This window comes from Salvelinus sp. IW2-2015, linkage group LG1 (genome assembly GCF_002910315.2).
Source record: "Salvelinus sp. IW2-2015 linkage group LG1, ASM291031v2, whole genome shotgun sequence".
Taxonomy (NCBI): domain Eukaryota; kingdom Metazoa; phylum Chordata; class Actinopteri; order Salmoniformes; family Salmonidae; genus Salvelinus; species Salvelinus sp. IW2-2015.
Genome location: NC_036838.1, coordinates 21272174 through 21287733, shown reverse-complemented (window position 1 = coordinate 21287733; position 15560 = coordinate 21272174). Strand labels below are relative to the sequence as shown.

At 44.2% G+C, this 15560-nt stretch overlaps 1 protein-coding gene across 2 annotated transcripts in view; it reads right to left on the bottom strand.

The window, feature by feature from the left end:
• Positions 1–15560, bottom strand: part of LOC111962397 (plexin-A1) — a 284935-nt gene that overhangs the window by 21450 nt on the left and 247925 nt on the right. The window contains exons 21-26 of one of the 2 annotated variants that reach the window (XM_023985463.2): positions 12828–12976; positions 10139–10395; positions 7543–7609; positions 6531–6677; positions 6037–6196; positions 5798–5901 (exon numbers count right to left, since the gene is read on the bottom strand). In XM_023985463.2, the coding sequence (XP_023841231.1) occupies positions 5798–5901; positions 6037–6196; positions 6531–6677; positions 7543–7609; positions 10139–10395; positions 12828–12976 (884 nt within the window). The remainder of the gene's footprint in view (positions 1–5797; positions 5902–6036; positions 6197–6530; positions 6678–7542; positions 7610–10138; positions 10396–12827; positions 12977–15560) is intronic. The other variant, XM_023985470.2, reaches the window with a different exon arrangement.

Below are 15560 nucleotides of genomic sequence, written 5' to 3'. Positions count from 1 at the left end.
TAACTGACTGCCTAGTTAAATAAAGGTTAAATAAAATAAAAAATCATTACAACCATTTCTGACTGAAAAGTTCTGTTACCGAAATCCCTCGTTTAGGAGACAATAACCTATGTCTCTCTTCACGTGACAAATGTATGCATCGCATGCTCGTTCACAGATGTATGTATGCATCGCATGCGCGTTCACAGGCACTATGCGCGCCAAATTGCAATCACTGGTGAATAAACTGGATGAGCTCGGTTAGACTATCCTACCAACGGGACATTAAAAACTGCAATATCTCATGTTTCACCGAGTCGTGTCTGAACGACGACAGATGATGATATACAGTTGGCTGTATATACATCGGCAAGACAGAACAGCTGCCTCCGGTAAGACAAGGGGTGGTGGTCTGTGTCTGTTTGTTAATAATAATCAAATATAAGGAAGTCTCAAGGTTTTGCTCGCCTGAGGTAGAGCATCTCTATTTGTCATAACTCTCTATTTACCACCACAAACCGATGCTGGCACTAAGACCGCACTCAACGAGCTGTATAAAGCCATAAGCAAACAAGAAAATGATAAACAGAGGTGGCGCTCCTAGTGGCCGGGGACTTTAAATGCAGGGAAACTTCAATCGTTTTACCTAATTACATGTGCAACAAGATGGAAAAAACTCTAGACCACCTTTACTCCACACACAGAGATGTGTACAAAGCTCTCCCTCGCCCTCCATTTGGCAAATCTATCCTCCTGATTCCTGCTTACACGCAAACACTAAAGCAGGAAGTACCAGGAAGTGGTCAGACGACGCAGATGCTAAGCTCAAGACTGTTTTGCAAGCACAGACGGTAATATGTTCCGGGACTCATTCGATGGCATTGAGGAGTCACCAGCTTCATCAATAAGTGCATCGATGACGTTGTCCCAACAGTGACCGTACATCCAGTTGAAGTCGAAAGTTTACATACTCTTAGGTTGGAGTCATTAAAACTCGTTTTTCAACCACTCCACAAATTTCTTGTTAACAAACTATAGTTTTGGCAAGTTGGTTAGGACACTTGTAATTTTTCCAACAATTGTTTACAGACAGATTATTTCATTATAATTCACTGCATCACAATTCAATGGGTCAGAAGTTTAAATACACTAAGTTGACTGTGCCTTTAAACAGCTTGGAAATTCCAGAAAATGATGTTATGGCTTTAGAAGCTTCTGATAGTCTAATTGACATCATTTGAGTCAATTGGAGGTGTACCTGTGGATGTATTTCAAGACCTACCTTCAAACTCAGTGCTTCTATGCTTGCCATCATGAGAAAAGCAAAAGAAATGAGCCAAGACCTCAGAAAAACAATAGTAGACCTCCACAGGTCTGGTTCATCCTTGGGAGCAATTTCCAAATGCCTGAAGGTACCACATTCATCTGTACAAACAATAGTAGCAAGTATAACACCATGGGACCACGCAGCCATCATACCGCTCAGGAAGGAGACGCATTCCTGTAAGAACAAATTCTTATTTTCAATGACGGCCTAGGAACAGTGGGTTAACTGCCTTGTTCAGGGGCAGAATGACAGATTTTTACCTTGTCAGCTCGGGGATTCGATCTTGCAACCTTTCGGTTACTAGTCCAACGCTCTAACCACTAGGCTACCTGCATTATGATGCAGCTTCAGCAACACAGACAGCACGATAAACACTGCTGATGTTCTGTGCTGGTCACTGCAACAGGGAGGAGAGAGAAAGAGACAACGGTGCTAGTCACACAGTCACTCACTGTTATTGTTTTTTTTTCTTCTTCAGTGCAGCAAGTCTCAGGCCGGCCCAGCACAATCAAATCAGTTGCGGTCGGACTCCCTCTAGTCATCTGTGTGTCTTAATCATTTCATCAAACAGTGCTCTTAAAGCKTCAGACAAGCTCAGTGGATATAGCTGATTTGATCAAAACACAAAGGATGTGTCTATACATGGAAAAATACACGTATGAAAAATTTGACCAATGGACTCGGTTGACCAATACTTTCTTTTAGTCAGAGTCAGCCCTAAATCAATGACTGACGTTTTTATTGGMGTGATAGCAAAAATATGTTTAGAATCAGTATACAAGTAGCATGAGAGTCGTTKCACGAAATGAGTCCCTTTTGCGTGATATTTGAAGAAGAAAGTGTGCAKCAATATTGGATTTTAAAAGCCTGTTATATTAAATGAAGTCCCCTTTAATATAGACCACATGAAAATGCAAAAAATATGATTTTTAATATGAATAAAGACTTGCTAAAGCACCAAAATGTTGGTATGTCCCTCTGAATTCTCTGAAGTTTTCTACCCACTTAAACTCAAAATGTCTCCAAGTTTTCACCATCATTGTAAAGTCCGTTATTTTGTTACTTTGGGAAAGTAATGTCTGGAGATTATTATTTATTTAAATGTGATTAGTGATTCATTTTAAGGTAAAAAAAAAACAAAAAAAACTTGTCCCTCATTTTGAGGTCAAGCATGTTAACGTGAACTGAACTCAAATTTGAATATGGTAAAACTATTTATTTTTAAATACTGAAAAAAAATGAACATCTACTAGTCATATCATAGTGTAAAAGCAGGTGAGCTGGTTCTACTCTTTTTGGCTATTTCCTGGTGTTTTGTGGTGGAAAACTAAGTGGGTTGAGCATAACACTATTTCTTATTTTTTACAATTGTATATTTTTTTTGTGAAGCTTGCATTCAATTGCCCCTCCCTGTTGCACACAACACACTTTCATTCCCCCTGTCACAAGAAGATMTATAGCTGATTTAAGATTAAATTGCCCCTTAAAGGACAGATGCACACATTTTAAATGGTATATAGTATTTGTGCATCTCGGAGCGATGTTCTATCGCTGTATTAATTTGGGATCTATCGCATCCCACAGCTGTCCCAGAGTATGTTTGGAATATTTATTTATTGCACAGAAGAACAAGTTGACCAACAGAATAGGTCAACTTTTGTGCTATGGGGGATAGTAAACCGTCCTTTTTTCAGGACCCTGTCTTCCAAAGATAATTCACAAAAATGCAAATAACTTCCCAGATCTTCAATGTAAAGGGTTTAAACACTGTTTCCCATGCTTGTTCAATGAACCATAAACAAGTAATGAACATGCATCTGTGGAACGGTCGTTAAGACACCAACAGCTTACAGACGGTAGGCAATTAAGGTTACAGTTATGAAAACTTAGGACACTAAAGAGGCCTTTCTCTACTGACTCTGAAAATCACCAAAAGAAAGATGCCCAGGGTCCCTGCTCATCTGCGTGAACGTGCCTTATGCATGCTGCAAAAACCCACCGTCGCTGGRAAAAAGTGCTCTTCACTGCCGAGTCGCGGTTTTGTCTCACCAAGGGTGATGGTCTGATTCGTGTTTATCGTCGAAGGAATGAGCTTTACACCGAGGCCTGTACTCTGGAGCGGGATCGAATTGGAGCTGGAGGGTCTGTCATGGTCTGGGGCAGTGTGTCACAGCATCATCGGACTGACCGTGTTGTCATTGTAGGCAATCTCAACACTGTGCGTTACAGGGAAGACATCCTCCTCCCTCCTCATGTGGTACCCTTCCTGCAGGCCCATCCTGACATGACCCTCCAGCATGACAATGCCACCAGCCATACTGCTCGTTCTGTGCGTGATTTCCTGCAAGACAGGAATGTCAGTGTTCCGCCATGGCCAGCGAAGAGCCCGGATCTCAATCCCATTGAGCACYTCTGGGACCTGTTGGATCGGAGGGTGAGGGCTAGGGCCATCCCCCCCCAGAAATGTCCGGGAACATGCAGGTGCCTTGATGGAAGAGTGGGGTAACATCTCACAGCAAGAACTGGCAAATCTGGTGCAGTCCATGAGGAGGAGATGCACTGCAGTACTTAATGCAGCTGGTGGCCACACCAGATACTGACTGTTACTTTTGATTTTGACCCCCCCTTTGTTCAGGGACACATTATTCAATTTCTGTTAGTCACATGTCTGTGGAACTTGTTCAGTTTATGTTTCAGTTGTTGAATCTTGTTATGTTCATACAAATATCACACATGTTAAYTTTGCTGAAAATAAACGCAGTTGACAGTGAGAGGACGTTTCTTTTTTTGCTGAGTTTAGATGACATAGGCTAGTGCTTTTGCTCTTCGTTAGGCCTATTAATCTTGTTGGCTGACAAAAAGTAGGCTAAATGTGGACAGTTTTAACATCTTCAACTTGCGCCTCAGATTTCAATAAGAGGTTYTGTCTCCGATGTGTCTGTCTTCATTCACTTGAAGCTGACTCTTAGGTGAAATGATTGTGAGCAGGACCAGATCACTTGACAGGCATTGGCTACATCTGAAAGAYCCATGTGAGTGAGAGGTGCTTCTTAMCACGGCAGCRGGGAGAATGGAATTATAATTAGCCTATTATATTCAGCCCAAGGGCACAACGGCCACTTTGGTTGCAAAAGGCATGGATTTTTTTAGGGGGGCATTATGGCCACTCAAGGGGCATGCCGCCGGGAAATTCGAGGCCTGGTGTGAATATTATCAAGTGCTTGTCAAATGGTGAATGAGAGACTGATGAAGTGGGTGCAGCTTGCTTTTTTCATTAGAGCCCCATCATGCAGCCATAGAATTTATTAAACATCAAAACATATAGCCCAACGTTTGTACTATTCAAGCATAAATAAGTTGCATAAATTAAGCATATCGGAGGACAGTTTCTTTGTTAACCGCTCAACACAGAGTAGCCGCATGTGCGCACTTGCTTTGAAATCGTTTGGAGAAAATATCCTTTTATTTTATTAAGTGATGATAAATGGAATTCTTCATACTATAAAATAATAAAAACAATTATGCCATGGAATTCTAAGCAAATCTTGTCTGCTAAATGAACTAGTGTAGTACAMTCTTATCGCATAACCAAATCAGGGCCTAACATACTGTAAGGACAACTCAGAGGATGCTATTCTGTTCTTCAGAAATAGACAACATTTTCTTCATATCACGTTTCTTTAGACCTGTCTAAAATAAATTGATTTATTGTGATGGTGTAGGCTATATTAAATGGGTTTATAAAACTATTTTAAAATATAGATGTTCCAACGGTCTGCGTCAATGGCTTGTAGGCTATGCGTGGAAGCCAGGAGATGCTAAGCGTGTTAATGTTAATTAACAGTCAATTACTGTGAGACCMGCAGTTATTTGCTTAACAATCACCGGCTAACAGAATTTCATGACCGCCACAGCCCTATTCACACCCCTTGACTTTTTACACATTTTGTTGTGTTACAGACTGAATTTAAAATGGCTTAAATTGAGATTTTGTGTCAATACCCCATAACGTAAAAGTGGAATTATGTTTTTCATTTTTTATTTTATTTTTATTAATAAAAAATGAGAAGCTGAAATGTCTTGAGTCAATAAGTATTCAACCCCTTTGTTATGGCAAGCCTAAATAATAGAAAAGTCACACAATAAGTTGCATGGACTCACTCTGTGTGCAATAATAGTGTTTAGCATGATTTTTTTGAATGACTACCTCATCTCTGTACCCCACACAAAATCCTAGAGAAAAACCTGGTTCAGTCTGGTTTCCACCAAGACACTGAGGGGAAATTGGTGATATGACACCCATGAATTTGTGGCTGCAGACACCAAGTGATGTTCGAGTGGTGTCCTACGTCGATGCAGAAATATTTGTAAATCTGTAATTGTAAAGTATAGACTACAAATAAAATGTAATTGATTGAATAATTGACTGATTGATTAAACAACATGACTTAGTCAACTTTGATATCTAAACCTAAAGCATGAGASACTTGCCTGGTAATGGGCCAGTGTGTTGAGTCTCTTCCAGTCGTTGTCTATCTTGGTGGTGACGTCCTCYTCCTGGAGGATGATCCMGGCCATCCTTCCCTGACGCCACTCTGAACACAAACATAGGGGACAGAGAGCGTGAGGGGCGTTAGTGTGTGTGTCCGTGGGTCTGCATGCACTCATTTGTGTGTATGTATGATGCGCACGCAGGTGTGTGTGTGCTTATAAGTGTGTGTCCTCCTCACCTAGGTCCATGTCTCCAGCCTTGGGTCTCTGGGAGTAGGGACTGCCTTTGTACACCGCGTCCAGCAACTTCTCCTTCACCTGAGTCACCGTGTCACAGTTCAGCCCCTTCACCGTCACCTCTGGGGCATTCTCGTTCTCCGGGTTCACACAGTGCAGGGTCTAGAGGGTGTGTGGTGTGAGGGTAAAAGGTCAAAGTTCAGATTGGGGGGAGGGGGAGAGTCACTGGACTAGAGGCTTGAAGCAGAGCGATTAGTGTGGGCATGTGAGGTGACACTGTGTGAAACACGACAGTTCAGCTACTWTGTGTCATATAACATATTAACCCTTATTATATTGTTATTCCAAGTCGCTTTATTGACGTCTATGCTATTCTAGCTACTATATTACCTAGCTAGCCAGACGAATGGTTCTCAGGGCAATGAATTGATTCAGTGAGATAATGTCAAAGTGTTCTGTTTACTTTTGTGATTCAAGCTGTGACTGCGGTACTGACCAGGGTCTTGTAGTCAATCTGCTGTCTAATGAGCTTGTCCTCGCTGAGGGAGTAGCGCGCCTCTCCTGTGATGGAGTCTATAGGCCCCTTTTCCATCTGCTGCTTGATGGCACAGTACAGCATGAACAGGGGCTCGCCAGCACACTCCTACACACACAGGGGCAAAGGTGAGAGGTCACTTATACACTTAGAACATGTCACTGATACATACACACAACCCTAAWTTCAGTATTTCGGAAACAATAGGAAATAGAGTAGTGTTCAAACGCAAGACAACAAGTATGCTTTCTTACTTGAGAAAGTCAAGTTTGATCATGCATGAAAGGTAAAATTAGTGCATTCCAATCTGCTGTTAGCCACAYTGCCTATGGCACTGCTAAACGTCGTAGCAAGCCTCCCATGGCTATTGGCATGGGGACAAGTGACCCACTCCCGGGTAGCAATTTCTCCCCTGTGCATTTTAACCCGGGGAAAAACAGCCTTTAATAAGGTAGAACGTTTCGAAATGTACACTCAGCTTGGGGCCAACGCTAGTGGCAGTTGATGGAGGAGTTAACAGAAGGTTAACGAGTCAGGAGCGAAAAAGCACTCTGCTGCGTGAAAGGTGTCAACGAGGCAATGAGAGGTTGGCTAGCGGGGCCTCTGGTTTTTCTCCTTTTCTCCCCTTGTTCCTCCATCGTTCCGACTTCTGCCTAYCACAGTGATTCTCACCTCCAACTCTTGCTCGTCTCGTGCTAGTTTCTCCCCCTGGCTTCACCTTTTTCTCCATCTCCTCATATTTCTCTGCTCCTTCCACCCAGCTGGGTCTTTACTTTTGTGTTTTTCCACTCTTTTCCTTGAGACTTGAGTAGACGTATCAATTCAGCGCAGAAGACAAGAGTTTGCAACGGAAAGCAAAAACAAGCATTTCTTATTGGTCAAACCCAGGTCGTCCTTCCCTGTTTCAGTTAGTTTTCTTCACTTTGGTGCCTAATGAACACGAAACACGTGCTTGCGTCCCTGACAGACTTACCTTGAGGAACTTGTAGAGGAGYAATGTGAACCAGTTGGTGAGCATCTTCTCAGCCACCGACTCAGTCCTACGGGGGCGGGGGGGGGGGGAAAGAAAGATTCAGAGAAAAACGTTATCTTCTGGAATGACAAAGTTTTAATGGCAACAACATAAATCAAGACTTGACTGACAGAGGAACGACTGTACAAGGATTGGAGATTTTGGAGTGAATTCTGCCTTCTTCCTCCTAGTAACAAGTGACCAACCTCCCCTCGGGCTAGTAACTGAGAGCAAATACACACCATTTTCCCTGGGAAAAGGTGTTTAACACGGAAGTTCACTTCAAAGAGCTTAACTTAAAATTATCCCACAGAATGCTGGTAGGCTATACCCTTCTCTCTGCACACAAACAAATTAACTCAAATAACAAAACCCACATTTKTTTTTTCAAAGCAAACCCAGCAATCTTCATTAAAAACACAGCAATTAGTCTAATTCGTTAACGTCTCTTGCTAATCACCAACCTGGCTCGTAATGAGGAGCCTCCAGAAAGGTTCCCCCCTCCAGAAAGAAAGTTAAAAACACAAGTAATTAAAAGGCATTGTAATTAACGCGACTTACTACATTTAATTTGTTAACAGCAACGAGGGAAGAGTGTGTGTGCGCGCGCGCGTGTGTGTGTTTGTGACACAGTATGAAAGGAAGGGACTTAAGGGGGAAAAGCTTTGTTTTCTCACCCGCCCCCTCCTCTGTCCCTCCTTTTCGAGTCAGTGCTGCCGTCTCCTGAATAATACATTCCCAGAGACTATGATTACTCAGAAAAGGATGAATCAAGGATTGTGTGTGTATGTGTGTGCCAGCTAGCAGGTCGTCCAGGGTTGAGACTGGGAGCAGAGATTGTGAGAAGAAAAGTCATGTAGTCTATTCTTCCTAGAAGTCTGTTCAGATTTGTTTGATGTGGGCAAAATGTGTTCTTTTTCCTTCGCATAGAGGAGAGGGAGATGAGAGGTAGAGGAGAGGGGTTGAAAGTAGAGTGGACCAGGAAGGAACATGCTTTTGGCCACTACCTGACCTAATACTTGGGGACTGGTGAACACCAACTCCTTACTAATCTGGTGTGAGTGAGTGAGTGAGTGAGTGAGTGAGTGAGTGAGTGAGTGAGTGAGTGAGTGAGTGAGTGAGTGAGTGAGTGAGTGAGTGAGTGAGTGAGTGAGTGAGTGGGCATGCATGCGTGGATGGAAGTGTAGTATAATTCATAATGAACATGGAAAATGTTTTGGAATAGTGTAGTCTAAAACCTAAAAACACCAACACACAAAGGGAATTCTGTAGCTCAAATCTGTGTGCGTGCAGCCATATGTGTGTCATCGTCATAACCAGGACAGTGTATGTGCCACATTCCTCCAGCGGGGCTTTTAGCAACATCATGCCAATTTCACCGCCGCWGCAGACTGGCTCAAAGTCATTTATTTGATTTGAATTTAATTACATATCTCTCAATGGAGAGGGAAAAACGTCCCTTTTTCATAATTTCATGTTTAATTCCTGTGTCTATAATTTCGCTCTATCCCTTTCTTCATGTCTCTCTCTCGGTCTTACCCAACTGATTACCAGTCTCGGTCTCCCCTGGGATAMTTTCTGCCTTAACATTCCATTCTCTCGCTCCCCAGTGTCGTGCACTCTCTCTCTCTTGACCTTCCTCTACCTCCATCTTTCTCTGTCTCTAATCTGTCATTCGTCCTCCCACTAGTACTCCGTCTCTCCCTCCCTCTCCTTCTAGTCACCTTTGTCATTCCCTCTCTTTCCACACTCCACAACCCCTTTCACACTCTCCCCATCTCGCAGTCTTCCTCCCTCGCTCTCTCTCTCCCTGTATCTCTCTCTCCTTCTCCCTCTTTCCCTCTCCTCCCCTCCCCCCTCTCTCTTTCCCTCTCATTCCCTCCCCCCTCTCTCTCCCTTTTTCCCTCTCTCTCTGTCTGGCTCAGTAGTCCTGTCTGCCCTGTGGCTGGCTGAGTGGCTGGGCCTCCTGTGGGAGTCAGTGGGTGTGCTCAGGGGTGTAATCCTTCCTGACAGAGACAATGCTGAGGTGGAGGAGGGGGGAAGGAGGAGAGTGGGAGAGCGAGGAGAGGTAGGCTACAGTTACTGGCCGTCTACAGCGGCCCTCTTTAGTCTAACACACGTTAGAATGGATAACTGAGAACTAAAGCGGCTAACTAATAACTAAAGCGGCTAAATGATAACAAAAACAGCTAACTGATAACAACAACGGCTAACCACTAAGCTATGGCAGATCAATCCTCTCTCTTTCCTTTCTACCAGGCTCAATTCTACACCTCATAGGCTACGCAGATAGGCTAGCCCAACCCACCCTTACTCATAGTCTAACACAGTCGGACCGTACCTTCGAAGCAGAACCGTTGGGGGTGGTACTCACTTTCCAGGTTCCTGATGATTATATAGCAAAGCCCGACCCAACCACACCCCAACCTACGCGGATCACACCTTCTGAGAAGCAGCTTGGGGTGGTTCGTGCTCTCTAGGTCCTAACCCTCTCCCCCCTCCCACTGCTACACAGATAGACCAGCCCAACACAACACAACCCAATGGTGGACCGTACCTTCTCAACAGTAGCTTGGGGTGGTTCTTGCTCTCCAGGTTCTTGTCGATTAGGTCTGAGAGGAGCTGTTTTAACACCCCTGTGGCGTACTCCATCTCGCCCTGGAGCGCAGTCATGACCAGCGACGCCACGTTGCCGCGGTCTCGCATGGAGAAAGAGCGTTGAGCTTCAAGCGTGCGGATGAAGGTCAAGAGGAAGTGCTTCTTGGTGAGCAGCTGGCCGAACAGGGTGAGAGCCTTCTCCACATTGGCCTGAACCTATCAGAGAGAGGGGGCAGAGCAGTCTTTGAGGTACAAAAGACCCAATATCACAGACATCTGGTCGCGCACACAGGCACAAACCTGCACACACACTCTCCATGAAGCTGTATGAATCAAACAACACCCCCCCCCCCCAATAGAACACCAGGTTATTTTGAAAGCAGCCAGTGGTGGCTGGTTGTCTTGTAGGAAGGCGAAACCAGGTGGCGTGTCGAGAAATTGTATTGGCGCACCACAGTTGAGGCTAATCGCATCTGGGAAACGCATGAAAATCCGATGCTAGGCGCCAGACAGATGTGCAACACAGTGCATAGCTAGTAGATATACTGTCTGTCTCGGTCCGCAACCCTCAGAGCTGATACCGTACAATACATGCACCATCCAGAAAACGCATCTTCTTATAAGTCTATGTATGTATGTACAGTTGAAGTCGGAAGTTTACATACACCTTAGCCAAACACATTTCAACTCAGTTTTTCACAATTCCTGACAAAATCCCCTGTCTTAGGTCAGTTAGGATCACCACTTTATTTTAAGAATGTGAAATGTCAGAATAATAGTAGAGAGAATTATTTATTTCAGCTTMTATTTCTTTCATCACATTCCCAGTGGGTCAGAAGTTTACATACACTCAATTAGTATTTGGTAGCATTGCCTTACATTGTTTAACTTGGGTCAAACGTTTCGGGTAGCCTTCCACAAGTTTCCCACAATAAGTTGGGTGAATTTTGGCCAATTCCTCCTGACAGAGCTGGTGTAACTGAGTCAGGTTTGTAGGCCTCCTTGCTCACACACGCTTTTTCAGTTCTGCACACATATTATCTATGGGATTAAGGTCAGGGCTTTGTGATGYCCACTCCAATACCATGACTTTGTTGTTCTTAAGCCATTTTGCCACAACTTTGGAAGTATGCATGGGGTCATTGTCCATTTAGAAGACCCATTTGCGACCAAGCTTTAACTTCCTGACTGATGTCATGAGATGTGGCTTCAATATAACCACATCATTTTCCTCCCTGATGATGCCATTTATTTTGTGAAGTGCACCAGTTCCTCCCGCAGCAAACACCCCCACAACATGATGCTGCCACCCCCGTGCTTCACGGTTGGGATGGTGTTCTTCGGCTTGCAAGCCTCCCCCTTTTTCCTCCAAACATAACGGTGGTCATTATGGCCAAACAGRTCTATTTTTGTTTCATCAGACCAGAGGACATTTCTCCAAAACGTACGATCTTTGTCCCCATGTGCAGTTGCAAACCCTAGTCTGTTTTTTTTTTTATGGTGGTTTTGGAGCAGTGGCTTCTTCCTTGCTGAGCGGCCTTTCAGGTTATGTCGATATAGGACTTGTTTTACTGTGGATATAGATACTTTTGTACCGGTTTCCTCCAGCATCTTCACAAGGTCCTTTGCTGTTGTTCTGGGATTGATTTGCACTTCTCGCACCAAAGTACGTTCATCTCTAGGAGACAGAACGCGTCTCCTTCGTGAGTTGTATGACGGCTGCGTGGTCCCATGTTGTTTATACTTGTGTACTATTCTTTGTACAGACGAACGTGGTAACTTCAGGCATTTGGAAATTCCTCCCAAGGATGAACCAGACTTGTGGAGGTCAACAATTCTTGGCTGATTTGTTTTGATTTTCCCATGATGTCAAGCAAAGAGGCACTGAGTTTAAAGGTAGGCCTTGAAATACATCCACAGGTACACCTCCAAATGACTCAAAATATGTCAATTAACCTATCAGAAGCTTATAAAGCCATGCCATCATTTTCTGGYATTTTCCAAGCTGTTTAAAGGCACAGTCAACTTAGCGTATGTAAACTTCTGACCCACTGAAATTGTGATAGTGAGTTATAAGTGAAATGATCTGTCTGTAAACAATTTTTGGAAAAATTACAAACTATAGTTTGTTAACAAGAAATTTGTGGAGTGGTTGAAAAACGAGTTTTAATGACTCCAACCTAAGCGTATGTAAACTTCCGACTTCAACTGTCCGTGTGTGTGTGTGTGTGTGCGTGCGTGCTGGTATTGTAATATGCTGGTATTGTTATAGGCCATGCCATCTTGACCTGATGTCACAGTTGAGTGATCGATACATAACCTCTCTTTTAGTGGTGAAATAATGGAATAGAATGGAAGAGTGTTTCATTGAATGTGTGAGTCCTGTTTCTCAGACTCTGGACATGCTATGGCCGTCTATCAATCTCAACGTTTCCACAGAGTGTTAGAAAGGTCTCTGGACCCCGTATTCACAAAGTGTTCCAGAGTAYGAGTGCTGATCAAGCGCTTATTAGATAATAATAGGCCTATTAGATCCTAGATCAGCATTGCTATGGGGTTACCATGGTTTAAGTACAAGCCCCCCCCCCCCCCAGAATTACATCACCCCTAAGAGTCAATGCATAATTGGAACCCTGGGCGTTACTGACCCGTACCTCCATCTCCTTGAGCACGGGGTGGTCCTCGATACCGGGGAAGAGGACCCTCATGGCATAGGTTCTGTAGTCTAGGAAGGGGATGCCAGCTCCGTCCAGCTCCTGGGTCAGCTCATGTATGTCTGTCTGCAGCTCCGCAAAGGCTAAGGAGAGAGAAGGGAGGGAGGGAGGAGTAGAGAGGTACAAGGATAGTTCATCTATTGTTAACGTACGTACAGAACGGCACTGACAGTTTTAACATTGGTCATGTGTTAAATATTTGTCAGTGTTGTTGTAGGATAAAAGCTAAACATCTTGGACTGATTTTAYGTGAACTCGGGTAGAGTAGAGAGTACACCAAGAGCTGGAAGAAATATGGACACACACCTACGCAAACACACATTTCACCTCTCTCCCTACCGCAGAGCTCTCCACGCAGCAGAGTGGCCGCATGATAAATCTTAGTGTGTCCCACTGTTCATACACATTCTGCTCTCTACATGCGTGTCCTYTGACCCATTGTATGTCCCCTCCATTTCTTTCAGTGGCGTCTAAAGRCGGTAGCCATCAAGTGCTTTGAAAGGCTGGTCATGGCTCACATCAACACCATCATCCCTGAAACCCTAGACCCACTCCAATTCGCAWACCYCCCCAACAGAWCCACAGATGACGCAATCTCCATCACACTCCACACTGCCCTTTCCCACCTGGACAAAAGGAACACCTATGTGAGAATGCTGTTCATTGACTACASCTCAGTGTTCAACACCATAGTGCTCTCAAAGCCCATCAATAAGCTAAGGACCCTGGGACTAAACACCTCCCTCTGCAACTGGATRCTGGAATTCCTGACGGGCCGCCCCCAGGTGGTATGGGTAGGCAACAACCAACACTGGGGACAATCAGGGGGTGCATGCTTAGTCCCCTCCTGTACTCCCTGTTCACCCACAACTTCGTGGGCAAGCACGACTCCAACACCATCATTAAGTTTGCTGACGACACAACAGTGGTAGGCCTGATCACCGGCAAAGATGAGACAGCCTATATGGAGGTCATCAGAGACCCGGCAGTGTGGTTTCAGGACAACAACATCTCCCTCAATGTGAGCAAGACACATGAGCTGGTCGTGGACTACAGGAAAAGCTGAGCCGAACACGACCCCATTAATATTGACAGGGCTGTAGTGGAGCTGGTCGAGAGTTTCATTTTCCTTGGTGTCCACATCACCAACATGATTGGGAATGTGACGAACACACCAAGACAGTCGTGAAGAGGACACGACAACACATATTCCCCCTCAGGAGARTGAAAAGATTTGGCATGGGTCCCCAGATCCTCAAAAAGTTATACAGCTGCACCATCGAGAGCATCCTGACCGGCTGCATCAAAGCCTGYTATGGCAACTGCTCGGCATTCAACCGTAAGGCGCTACAGAGGGTAGTGCGTACTGCCCAGTACATCACTGGGGCCAAGCTTCCTACCATCCAGGACCTATATACTAGGCGGTGTCAGAGGAAGTCCCCCAAAAATTGTCAAAGAGTCCAGTCACCCAAGTCATAGAATGTTCTCTCTACTACCGCACAGCAAACGGTACCAGAGGGCCAAGTCTAGGACCAAAAGGCTCCTTTAACAGCTTCTACCCCAAAGCCATAAGACTGCTGAACAATTAATCAAAAATGGCCATCCGGACTATTTACATGGACACCCCGCCCTTTGTTTTTGTCACTTCACCTRGACTAACTTGTTCCACCGCACATTGACTTGGTACCGGCACCCTCTGTATATAGGCTCGTTGTTGTTATTTTGTTGTGTTACTTTTAATCTTATTTTTTTTACTTTGTAAATATTTTCTTAACCTGCATTGTTGGTTAACTTCTTTGGGGTAGGGAGCAGTATTTTCACGTCCAGATGAAAAGCGTGCCCAGAGTAAACTGCCTGCTACTCAGGCCCAGATCCCAGGACATGCATATATTAGTAGATTTGGATAGAAAACACTCTGAAGTTTCTAAAACTGTTTGAATGATGTCTGAGTATAACAGAACCCATATGGCAGGCAAAAACCTGAGAAAAAATCCAACCAGGAAGTGGGAAATCTGATGTTTGTAGGTTTTCAACTCTTTGCTTATCCAAGATACAGTGGAAATGGGGTCATGTTGCACTTCCTAAGGCTTCCACTAGATGTCAACAGTCTTTAGAACCTTGTTTGATGCTTCTACTGTGAAGTGGGGGCGAATGAGAGGAGATTGAGTAAGGTCTCTTCCAGAGTGCCACGAGCTGACCATGAGCTGACCATGCGCGTTCATGTGAGGGTTAGCTGCGTTCCATCGCATTTCTGAAGACAAAGGAATTCTCCGGTTGGAACATTATTGAAGATTTATGTTAAAAACATCCTAAAGATTGATTCTATACATCGTTTGACATGTTTCTACGAACTGTAACGGAACTTTTTGGACTTTTCGTTCGTACTTTCCACTGGACTTGCACGCGCGTCGTGAGTTTAGATTGTGTACTGAACGCGCGAACAACAAGGAGGAATTTGGACATAAATGATGGACATCATCGAACAAAACAAACATTTATTGTGGAACTGGGATTCCATTCTGATGAAGATCATCAAAGGTAAGTGAATATTTATAATGCTATTTACATTTACATTTACATTTAAGTCATTTAGCAGACGCTCTTATCCAGAGCGACTTACAAATTGGTGCATTCACCTTATGATATCCAGTGGAACAACCACTTTAC